The 12,757-nt window shown below is 39.7% G+C and overlaps 1 protein-coding gene across 2 annotated transcripts in view; it reads left to right on the top strand.

Moving 5' to 3' along the window:
- Positions 1-12,757, top strand: part of EPB41L4B (erythrocyte membrane protein band 4.1 like 4B) — a 449,748-nt gene that overhangs the window by 346,452 nt on the left and 90,539 nt on the right. For both annotated transcript variants that reach the window (XM_033930624.1, XM_033930625.1), the window contains 2 exons: positions 3,878-4,077; positions 9,839-9,960. In XM_033930624.1, coding sequence (XP_033786515.1) covers positions 3,878-4,077; positions 9,839-9,960 — 322 coding nt within the window. The remainder of the gene's footprint in view (positions 1-3,877; positions 4,078-9,838; positions 9,961-12,757) is intronic.

The following is a 12,757-nucleotide window of genomic DNA, read 5'->3' as shown; positions in this document are numbered from 1 at the left end:
CTGGGAGTGGTGCTATTTAACTTATTTATAAATGATCTGGAAATTAGAACGACAAGTAAGGTGATTAAATTTGCATACGACACTAAACTGTTCAAAGTTGTTTAAAATGGAGGCAGATTGTGAAACATTGCAGGCAGACCTTAGGAAATTGGAAGACTGGGCATCCAAGTGGCAGATGAAATATAATGTGGACAAATGCAAAGTGATGCACATTGGGAAGAATAACCCAAATCAAAGTTACCGGATGCTAGGGTCCACCTTGTGGAGATTAGCGCCCAAGAAAAGGATCTAGGTGTCATTGTAGACAGTACGATGAAACCTTCCACTCAATGTGGCGGACAAAAAAAGCAAACAAGATGCTAGGAATTATTTAAAAAGGGATGGTTAACAAGACTAAATATATTATAATGCTTCTGTATTGCTCCATGGTGCGACCTCACCTGGAGTATTGTGTTCAATTTTGGTCTCCTTATCTCAAGAAAGATATAGTGGCTCTAGAAAAGGTTCAAAGAAGAGTGACCAAGATGATAAAGGGGATGGAGCTCCTTTCGTATAAGGAAAGAAAAAAAGGTTAGGGCTCTTCAGCTTGGAAAATAGATGGCTGAGGGGAGATATGATTGAAGTCTACAAAATCCTGAGTGGAGTAGAACGGGTACAAGTGGATCAATTTTTCACTCCTTCAGAAATTACAAAGACTAGAGGACACTCTATGAAGTTACAGGGAAATACTTTTAAAACCAATAGGAGGAAATATTTTTTCACTCAAAGAATAGTTAAGCTCTGGAATGCGTTGCCAGAGGTTGTGTTAAGAGTGGATAGCGTAGCTGGTTTTAAAAATGGTTTTGACTTGTTCCTGGAGGAAAAGTCTATAGTCTGCTGTAGAGACAGACATGGGGAAACCACTGCTTGCCCTGGATCGGTGGCATGGAATGCTAACGGTATTTGGGTTTTTGCTAGGTATTTGTGATTTGGATTAGCCTCTGTGAAGTTGGGATGCTGGGCTAGATGGACATTGGTCTGACCCAGTAAGGCTATTTTTATGTTCTTTTGTCCCCCTCAAGCACAATTATCACATGTGAGACCAATAAGCTGCTAATAGCATGCTTGTTGAAAGGTGTGCATGTGTGTGTAGGGGGGAGGGGGGTGCTGCCTTCAGTTGGCATAATGTGATGGCATGTTAAGAACCTGTTAAGTTTTTTCCCCCATTGTGTTAAAGCACTCTTGTTGCTTCATAGGGGAATAATAATATATTAAGGAATTGCAAATTCACATTCTTTAGCCACATTGCTGCAGACATGACACTAAATTAAAATGTAATGATAAATAAATAATTTTTTTTTTACAAAATGTAATGATGCTGCTCAACTGAAGCACTGACCACATTAAGCAGTAAAATACGAACTTGGCCTAGGCAACTTTGGTAGTCATTTTCCTTCATGCCGAGATTGGATTCGACTATCACATTCAACAGTTCAAAGCAGGTTCACACGCTAGAAAAGCAGCACAAATGTTCCTTATTTTATCCTCAAAAGTAGCCCAAAGTCTTTAGAAGATATTGTAATGAGACTCTAATGCACACTAAAGTTTTTGTAAGTTGTTTACCTAACTGTTAAACCCTATCCAAATGGTTCTTAGCAGACATTAAAAATGTTTGCTACTCTTTTTTGGTTTTCATGACTGTGATTTTATACGTTCTTGGTGGGTCCTACATCAACCTTTGAATAGAATTCTAGACAGTCATTTTTTCTCCAGTCATTTGAAATGTCTCTTTTGTCACCTAAATATAACAGAACCTGCTATAATGTATAATAGCAAAATCAAATAAATTATAGCAATATAGTTATCCCAACATTAGCAAAGCTCATAAAATAACAAAAGTAGTGGAGAAAAAAAGACCTCAAACCTCACTCCATGCACAGCAAATATAGCATAGGGTGAACAAATAGAGCTACTCCAGTCATTGTTCCGTCAGCCAGAGGCCAGCGTGAATCTTAGGACAGCTTTTAAATGATTTATTAGAAATGTATAACAGGATATACCTTGTCTGTTTAGTTTGAATTGCCAGAGGTTATGGTAAGAGCAGATGGCAAAGCTGGCTTTAAGAAAGGTTTGGACAATTTCCTGGAGGAAAAGTCCTTAGTGTTATTGAGAAAGCCATGGGGGAAGTCACTGCTAGCCCTGAATCGGTAGCATGGAATGTTGCGTCTCTTTGGGTTTTTGCCAGGTACTGGTGACCTGGATTGGCTACCATGAGGACGGGCTACTGGGCTTGATGGACCATTGGTCTTACACAAGTATGGCTATTCTTATGTTCTCATTCTGCCTTCTCAAGAGAGAAATACTGAAAGTTGATCTACATTGGAGCTCCTGGGGTGAACTCGAGATTTTGGTGCCTTCCTTGTGCTTTTAAACATATCATCATCAGAATAGCCTTACTCGGTCAGACCAATGGTCCATCAAGCCCAGTAGCCCATTCTCACAGTGGCCAATCCAGGTCACTACTACCTGGCCAAAACCCATTCTACTCTACTCAAGATTTTGTAGACTTCAATCATATCTCTCCTCAGCTGTCTCTTTTCCAAGCTGAAGAGCCCTAACCTTTTTAGTCTTTCTAATACGAGAGGAGTTCCATCCCCTTTATCATCTTGAACCTTTTCTAGTGCTGCTGTTTCTTTTTTGAGATAAGGAGACCAGAATTGAACGCAATACGCCAAGTAAGGTCACACAATGGAGCGATATGGAGGCATTATAAGATCTTTCTGCTTTTTGTGGGGGTCATCATCTAGCTGTCTAGCAAAACCAGATTGTTGTTGCATATACAGAGTCCAATATGCCTGTTTTGTTTAAAAATTATATTTTTAAGTTTAAATATTTTTTGGGAAAAGGATAACTTCTCTGATATAACCAAAAACATGCAGGCTTAAGGAAAGCTTTTCTTCAGCTTAAGCTTCATGTGGTAGTTTTGGGAGCTATATTTTTCTTCTAGTTTCCCAGCAAGTACATCATTAGGTATCTGGGTGTGGATCCACTATATTTAGTGGATTTGATTCCTACTGTGGTTCTTTGTGACCCTGGGTAAATCACTTAACCCTCTTTTGCCCCAGGTACAAAAAAAACTTAGATTGTGAGCCAACTAGGGACAGAGAAAGCACTTGTATATAATATGTAAACTGCTTTGGTTGTACCCTAGAATGATGATATATCAGATTTATGACCCATTATCCATACCTTCTTGTGAATAAAGTTGTTACTTAGTTTTCATTTCTTGAAATAACCGCTGGTCCTGAGTTAGAAGAGTTAACTAGGATTTATTAGGCTTCCTTTTTTCCCTTCCAAATTAACCTAATTATTTTCCTAGTTGGATCCTTCTCCTTTGTGTGGAATACAAAGCCATGATTATTTTTTTCATTCTGTGATTCTTTCTTCTATTGAAAATTGTACAGTTACTCGTGCTTTTTGATTTTATATCTATGGGCTTCTTAGCATTTAGTATATGCTAAACTTTAGTAAAATGGGTAATTTTTTGAAAATTACAATAAATAAAGCACTGTGAGATGTTTGCCTAATCTTTATACTGAACTCTTAAAGGGCAAAAGTTCATAGGTTTTCTTTGTGTGTTACATGTATAAAGTTGCAGGACATACAAGGCTTTCATAAAATGTATTTCAAAACCATATGAGAGACGTGACTTCCTTTTTCTCTTTCATACTCTAGATTTCATCCATCTTTAAACCATAACATGTCCCTTATGTATAGTTAGTTGAATCTAAAGTTTTTTGTTTGTGTAGGGTTTTTTTGTTTTTTTAAAAAGATGTTTTTACATTGTGCAATCTGTGTATTTGGAACTGTTTTCAAACTGGATTTGTCTATTATACAGCTATCCTAAGGTACCTCAAGTTTTGAACAATACAGACCTTCATCCTTTCAGTCTTGAGGAAAATGGAGGAACTCCATTTGCCACAAAAGTACCTGCAAGACATCATCATCACCACTACCATCACCATCACCACCATGCTAGTTATGGGGTGATTGGAAATGAGATCAAAGATACTATACCTGAAATTCCAGACACGCACAGTAAGCATGATCTATATAGATTTATTTTAAGTTCTCTCTACTATATAAGAATGCTATGCGGACCCCAAAAACCTCTTCGTGTGATGATATATACTAATGCATACTTTTTTATGCATATTAATTTTAGATAGTATTTTTCAGTAATTCCCAGGCAACTTTAAGAAATAAACATAAAATGGAACTAAATCTCTAATGGCAGGATTAATATAGACTTAAGTTCATCCTTGGTGCTTTAGGTTCTGTATATTTGCTTTGACACGCAGCTCCTGATTGGTAAGGGCCAACTTTAGTACAGGAATAGGTGGTCGGAGCATACCGCGAGTGATTTCTTTCACTCGCCGGCGCTCCGGCTGGCTTCTGCTTCTCCAGCTGCCTTCTCGTGCCTCCCCTTCACGGTCTGAAAATACCGTGAATGACTGGGACCGCAAATTCATGGGGAAGCACTGTAGTTGAAACACCTTACAGATTTCTGTAGTGAAAGTATTAAGCATGCTATAAATGTGAAAAAATGTGAAAAAAAATTACCCACACCTCCCCAACTATATTACTCAATTAAACCTGGGCTGGTAGAGACCAGAACAATCTGCTTCAAAATGACTTCATTTTGACCTTCAAATGGCAGCTTTAGAGAAATGGGTGATCAAGGTTTAGAGGAAATGTTAAAGTTAATGATATTGGGTGACTGTGGGTCTTGTAGTCACTTGCATTTTTTTTTTTTTGTATGGCATGATTCTTCTTGCTCAGTGTTAGTTTCATTCATGTCCTGGAAATTTCAGGTTGCGCCTGTTGTTGAATCAGATTGTCAATAAACATGATTGGGCATAGTAGTATTGAAGCTTAAACTATGTGCAGTGCCAATTTCATTACAATAGAATATGTACAAATACAGTAGGTATGGAATTACTACAGAGTGAAATCTGAAATGAAATAGACTAGTAATGTATTTCTATTTTCATTTATGGAGAATAGTACTGCTGTAAAATTTTAATGGTGAGGACAATAATAATATTAAGCAGGATATAAGGGAAAGGAGCCTAACCCAATATGTATGAGACACTCCTTGCCTGTGAAACCTGAAAAGACACCAGTATATATTCAGTATAAATAAAAGATAGAAGTTGAAGGATATAGAAATACTTCAGTTTTACAGTAAAGAGAATATTGCTTGGTTAGATGTTTAACCCACTACATCCTGTTCCATTAACAGAATAGAGGAAGTGCCTAAGGGATCAGTGTGCCCTAAATTAACATATTACAAGATGTGCAATGCACTAGAGAATGACATGGTGACTGTTACCCGTGACTAACCCACTGGAATGTGGGAAAAAATCAACTAGTTGCCATGGGTACAGGGACAATGCCATTCACTGCCCTGTGGAGCAGTGAATGGCCTTGTCTTTATAGTAAAGGATCTATTGTGAGTTGCCTCCCTTCCCACCAGCAGTCCCCTCAGAATCGCGGGTGCAGCAGCAGCCCCCAACACTCGCGAGTCCAGCAGCTACCCTCCCTCCCTATCGCTAGTCGAACAGACCCCACCCTCACACCCAAAGCATTCGCCGCTCAGGCCCCCTCAGCTGAAACCGACCCAGAAGGCTTCTCTCTGATGTAAGAAATAACATTTGAGGGAAGCCTTCCGGGTCATCTGGGGATGCCAGTTACTTCAACAGTCCTTCCAGCTGGGCTGCTCTTTCCTATCATCAGTGGCACTGTTGCAGGGATGCGTGCAGCAGCTCTTGCACACTGCATGTGGCTGACCTGGAAGCCATCTGTCGGAGAGGTAATGAGGTAGAGATACATGGGGAAGAGAAGGATGAGAGGGAGAAATGTTGGATATGGTGGTGGAGAGGGAACAGAGGGACAGATTGAAGGGGATGCAAGGGGGAGGAATGTAGAGAATAATGATGATGGGAGAGTGGCATGGTCCTGGAGAGAGGTGATAGAAGGAGAAATGTTGGGCATGGGCCTGGTAGGCAATGGTGAAACATGCTGCACATGATGCAGGGGATGAGAGAGGGAGAAATGTTGGATGTGACAGTAGAGGGAGTGGGATAGATGCACTCTGGATCTCTCTCTGTCCCCACTGTCTGTACACAGGGTGAGGGGATCATAGTATAGTGAGATGATAAAGGCAGAGAGATGGACACAGGGGAAATACTGAAAAGGGATGTATGGGAGACATAGAAAAGGGATATAGGGAGCAATACATACACAGAGATAGAAGATGGATGTTGAGCATGGAGAAAGAGGAAATGTCAAATGATTCGTAGACCCTTGCAAGTGAGTTAATAGAAGACAAAAGAAAACGGAGACCAGCACCTGAGAAAAACATGATATAAAGAATAAAATGATGAGACAACAAAAGGTAGAAAAAATAATGTTTTCTACTTAGTGGTTAGAGTATTTCAGATTTGAAATATGTATCCTGCTAGAGACATAACTTGGGACTTCAAAGCCCAGGCTGTGATTCTTTAGCTTACAGCTGGCTTAAGGCTCTCTCTGACCAGGGGCAGTTGCCCTAGTTGTACTCCCCTAACACTATTTCTTTCATGTGTGACTGCGGTATTCTGTTAGCATGATTTTTCTGTGTAGCATTCTGTAATAATTTGGCTTATTCAGTTTTCTCGATAGTTAGGATATTTGTGAAGGGGAGGGGTTTTTCATCCTTGCTGATAGAGGCGCTGATAAAGCACCGCATCATTGATCACCTTGACGGACACGGTCTGATGAGGACCAGACAGCACGGATTCAGCAAAGGCAAGTCTTGTTTGACAAACTTGCTGCACTTCTTCGAGGGAATAAACAGGCAGATAGACAAGGGCGACCCGGTCAACATTGTATATCTGGACTTTCAGAAAGCATTTGACAAGGTTCTGCATAAACGACTACTTTGGAAAATTGCGAGCCATGGAATCAAGGGTGAAATACTCACATGGATTAAAAACTGGCTGGATCATAGGAAACAGAGAGTGGGGGTAAATGGACAATACTCGGACTGGAAGAGCATCACCGGTGGGGTGTTGCAGGGCTCGGTGCTTGGACCCGTGCTCTTCAACATCTTTTTAAACAATCTGGACATAGGTATGACGAGCGAGGTGATTAAATTTGCAGACGATACGAAGTTATTCAGAGTAGTGATGAAACAGGAGGATTGCAAAGATCTGCAATGTGACATAATCAGGCTCGAGGAATGGGCATCGACATGGCAGCTGAGGTTCAACGTGGATAATTGTAAAGTGATGCATGTCAGTAACAAAAATCTCATGCACGAATACAGGATGTTCAGGGCGGTACTTGGAGAGACCTCCCAGGAAAGGGACTTGGGCGTTCTGATCGACAAGTGGATGAAGCCGTCCACGCAATGTGCGGCGGCGAAAAGGGCAAACAGAATACTAGGAATAATAAAGAAGGGGATCACGAACAGATTGGTTGGGCCATGGTGTGCCGTCATCTGAAGTACTATGTACAGAACTGGTCACCGTACATGAAGAAGGACACGGTACTACTTGAAAGGATCCAGAGAAGAGTGACTAAGATGGTTAAGGGGTTGGAAGAGCTGCCGTACAGCGAAAGATTAGAGCAACTGGACCTCTTCTCCCTCGAACAGAGGAGATTGAGAGGGGACATGATCAAAACATTCAAGGTACTGAAGGGGATAGACTTAGTAGATAAGGACAGGTTGTTCACCCTCCAAGGTAGGGAGAATGAGAGGGCACTCTCTAAAGTTGAAAGGGGATAGATTCCGTACAAACGTAAGGAAGTTCTTCACTCAGAGAGTGGTAGAAAACAAGAACGCTTTTCCAGAATCTTGTCATAGGAGAAAACACCCTCCAGGGATTCAAGACAAAGTTAGACAAGTTCCTGCTGAACAAGAATGTGTGCTGGTAGGGCTAGTCTCAGTTAGGGTGGTGGTTTTTGACCAGAGGGCTGCCGCGTGAGCGGACTGCTGGGCATGATGGACCACTGGTCTGACCCAGCAGCGACAATTCTTATATTTTTATTATTTGTGTTTATAAAATGACAATTGTACAATTTTGTTTCTTTTTATACTTTAATAAAATAAGATTAGTATAAGATCATAACTATTCGAGGCTTATGCGGATGGGATCAGATGGTTTGTGGGGATGGGACGGGTACTGAGCTGGCAGGGATGGGGCCAAACTCAGGACAGGAACAAATTTTTTCCACGCATCATTCTCTACAATGCACTGAAATGGAATGCCCCCTCTATTGCTGGCAGAAGTGAAATTAAGTAACGTGATAACTAACCGCCTCTTCTAAACTGTGCTAGCGGTTTTAGCGTGGGGAGCCACGCTGCTTCTGATGCTCATAGAGTTCTTTTGAGTGTCTGGAGCAGTGCGGGTCATTCAGTGCGATTCCCCGCACTAAAACCGCTAGCGCAGTTTAGTAGAATAGGCCCTAAGTCATCACCTGTAACCCATTCTGAGCTCATTGGGGAGAACAGGATAGAAAACAAAATAAATAAATTATTGTTGCTAGGGAAAATTGATAATGAAATAAGATTGACAAGAAATCATGTGATTGAAACTAAGCATCAACTGGATCTTAATGAAGCAATTATAATTCAATTGGAAGATGTACTATGTATGTTTTCTAATGAATTAAGTGATGTCATAAACCCAATAAAATAGCCAGTCACTTATAATTCAGGGATATTATTGGTTGGTATTCTACCAGTTAGTAGGACACCAAGAACTCCCAAGGCCTTGAATGTTTAGACTACAAATTGTGTCTGGTAGTCTTTTCCTTGGCCTCCTCCAGAGAGATCTTCTTACCCTTCTCTCCTACCCCTTTCCTCCAGCCCATAAATATCAACACCCCTCCCCTTCCCCCAATAAGCCCCTCACTAAGATCTAGATAGGAACCCTGGGTCTAACTGTTTTACTGGTGGTCCTAGAGGGGTCATTTGGGGCAGGAGCAAAGTCTTCTCATTCCAGTCCTATTTAGCGACACTTGCAAAATGGTTACCATGACTGCTTCCAGTACTACACACAAAATACCTTGAGTTGCAATGAGAGGTCACGGCAGCCATTTTGGAAGTGTAGCCATAAGGATTAGGATTGAGGGAGCTATGATCCTGCCCTCAACTCCACTAGGACCACCAGGGAGACAGGTAGGCCCAGGTGGCATATCTAGACCTTAGATGGTTTGATTCGTTTGGTGGGGGTAGTGGAGGGGTATTGATACTCATGGGCAGGGAAGAGGGAATAGGAAGGAGAGGGGGAGGGCTCTTAAACTTAAAAAAATAGTTAGGCAGGCCCAGCTGAATATTGACTGAGATCTGCAGAAGCACTGGTGGCCAGGGCAATGGAAATTAGCTCCAAGTATTCAGTGCTGGTCCCCGGAAATGGCCCAGCACTGACTATCTGAGGCTAATCTAGCTGGTGACAGCCAGCGTTTGAAAAAAAATGCTGAATATCGGATGCATGGGGTATTTGCCTAATTGAGTTTTTTAATCTTTTTTTTTTTGTATATTTTTGTCGCGAACAATAAATGGGAATGTGATAATTCAGGGCAACCTCCCTACTACATTTTTTTCCCTGTACATTTTCTGTTCTAGTCAATTATTATATTTTACTACTATTAGGGGACCCTTTCTTATTCTGTATGTGTTGGGAAAATTAATACAATTTTGTTCACAGCCTCTATCGTGTCCCTCAACACCATTTATCTAAAATGTCTAAGATGTCTGTTACGTAAGTGTGCTTATTTTCTTTTTTGTACATGTTTTTGCCACTAATAGAGCTCTGCTCTGGTGGAGGCCCGATTCTTTATGAAGATGCTCCTGCCCATCTGAAGAAGGTAGAGGTGGAGACCACAAAGGTTTCTGCACCGTGGTCTGTTCTACACATCAACATAAACAAAGTAAGTACAGAAATCCCACAGCTTCTAGCTGTAATCTAAACTTGTCTCCTTAATACTTGGACATGATTTATAAAACATGGAAAGAGAATTTGCTGCTCACAATATATATTCTCATTTTTATGATATATGTTGCTACCCTCATGAGCAATTGGTACTTTTTGCACTTTAGACAAATGTAATCTTAGTGTTTTTATATTTTGGCTAATTGAGTTGAATAAAACTTTTATTTTTTTATTTTGAAATTTCAGATAATGTTTACAAAGAAAGATAACAGGATATGGAAACATAACAAATCATTTTACATAATTATTATCATTACAAAATCAGAAATTCCATCTAGCCCTCATTAAAAGGAGAGCTGCATCATTTTATTACAGAAATCTTTTCAAAAGAAAATTAAAGGAAGAAAACATCTTCCTTCTATATAAGCATCTTTTTCAAATCAGGCTCCTCAATTTGAAAATAGCTATCTCAACCAATAAAATATATAATCCCCCATTATTTTTAATCAAGAAATTGTATTAACTGAGCCGGATCCCCAAAAATATAATCTATACTTTGAAAAGTCACCAAACACTTGCAAGGAAACTTCAGAAAAAATGTGGCACCCAGTTCCACACCTCGAGGTTTCAAGGCTAAAAAGCCCTTCCTTCTGAGTTGGGTCGATCTTGCCACATCAGGGAACATCTGAACCTTAGCTCCACAATAAAGCATTTTTATTTTTAAAATAAAGTTTCATCGTCAATGCCTTATCGCTCTCACTCAAAAAAGTTACAAGTAAGGTAGCTCTCATCTGTATTACATCTTGAGAGTCTTCCAAAAAGTCTGTCAGATCTATATCAATAGATTCTAACTGATCTGTCTTTGCTGCCTTGATACTCTTTGTTTAACTGGTATATAATAGAGAGTAGAGATAGGCACTGTCTCGGATTTCTGCATACCCAAAATCTCACTAAGATACTTCCGAAAAAGGATCTCTCAGGTGAGATTAAATGAGTTTTAGGAAAATGTATTATTCTTAGGTTTTTTGACCTAGCAGCATTCTCCATTGCTTCCAGCTTTAAGTGAATAGTATGTAAATCTTTCAATGCAGACATGGAAAATGATTGTAGGTTAACAACCTTTTTTTCCATAGTTGTCATAGTGGAATCTAAAACCTTAATATTGGAATCTACATTCTCCAGTTTTTCTACAACTTCTCTAGAAAATTCTTGTGATTGAGATACAATCAGAGGTGTGCTGACCTCTGGGCATCTGCTAAGGGAGGAAAGAACTGCCTGGAGACTCCCTTTTGCTGAACTAACTATCATTTATGGGTGTTGTTCTCCTCTCCTTTTTTTTTCTCTTCTTTAATAATTTGGTTACTTAGATAGGTTAACTATGGGGAAAAGAAAAGGGAAAAGAGTTTCTACATATGTAATGATAGGTCCCATGAACCGTCATCTTATTACTTAAATATTAGAACCCCCACAAGCAGCAGAAAGATTAGAACAGGTCTCAGGAATTTCTCTTAGTTCTCCCAAACGAACTCCTCCTCTCCCCCCTAAATCCTCTGAGGAAACAGGATCCTAAGTTGATCCTGGAGCTTCTGCTGAAGCCACTGATCCTTCAGCCAAAACAGGTATAGTTTTTTCAAAAATGCCAAAAGTTTCACTACCTCAACTGAGGGGCTGTTAGGCTCAGATGAAATTCTGGAAGAGGTTTCCTTGAATGATATTTGGATGCTTAACATGAGGATGGAGAGGTTATTGAAAACTGTTGTATCTCAAAAACTTTTATTTTTAAACAGTTCCTGTGACATCTAGACACAATTGTTCCATTTTGTTTAGTTTTGGACTCGCCAGCATTTTTGGAACATAGGTCCTTTTTTTCTTTGTTGTTGTCACAATAGCTTCCTACCATACGGATCCCCATTACATAGGTATAGTTTGAAGGAAAGGCAGAGGTCCATTGGGTCCAATTGGCTTACCTAACAGTCGTCTCTGCATAGTAATCCAGAGGAAACTGAAAAATGCCATGTGTCAATGACCATCTCTGGAGCCCCAAAAAGACACACAATTAACTTATTACTTTCTAAGAAGGCATTTATAGCACTTATGAATGTTCCGCTTCCTTTTTCATCCATAGGAGATGAAGTTTTCTGTAATATGACGACTTCATTTTTAGTAACTTGCAAACCATCTCTAGGAATATAGGATGCGTGACCAAAACGTTCAAATCACAGCCTTCATTAAAGTCTAAGAAGGTGCAAACTTCCATAGAAAAATAAATTGGAGGATCAGGGAAGTTGATATGAAGTTGGTAGAGTTGACAGAAAATAATACAAAAAATGATAGATGCCTGCAGCAGTCTACTAGTAGAGGTGGTGTACACAATAACTATGACATTGTTTAAGCATTCTTAGCAGATGCAGGGAGCAAGATTAAGAATGAGGGTGGAGGGAGATTTCATAAAAATAATGGTAGACCTATGTGTTGAGTCCTCGGTGGTTATTTCATATTTTCTTTGCAGACAGTATGTGTGTTTCCAATGTCCTCCACTGGGAGGTTGTTCAATGCATCTACCACCCTTGTTATATCCTTTTGTTACATCACAATCTTTCCCTTTCTTTGAATGTTTTATTATTATTATCATTCTAGAACTTTCATTTGAAAAATGCTTGTAGGGATTTGTAATGATTTAAAATAGTGTAGAAAATGTTGTACTATAACCTCTTGTCACACCATCATATACTGTTGTCATGAATGTTTCATTACTTTTATGTTTGAAACCTTAGAGCAGTGTCTCTCAAACTTTT

The sequence above is a fragment of the Geotrypetes seraphini genome, chromosome 2 (genome assembly GCF_902459505.1).
Source record: "Geotrypetes seraphini chromosome 2, aGeoSer1.1, whole genome shotgun sequence".
NCBI lineage: Eukaryota > Metazoa > Chordata > Amphibia > Gymnophiona > Dermophiidae > Geotrypetes > Geotrypetes seraphini.
This window is presented reverse-complemented; position numbering and strand designations above follow the sequence as displayed.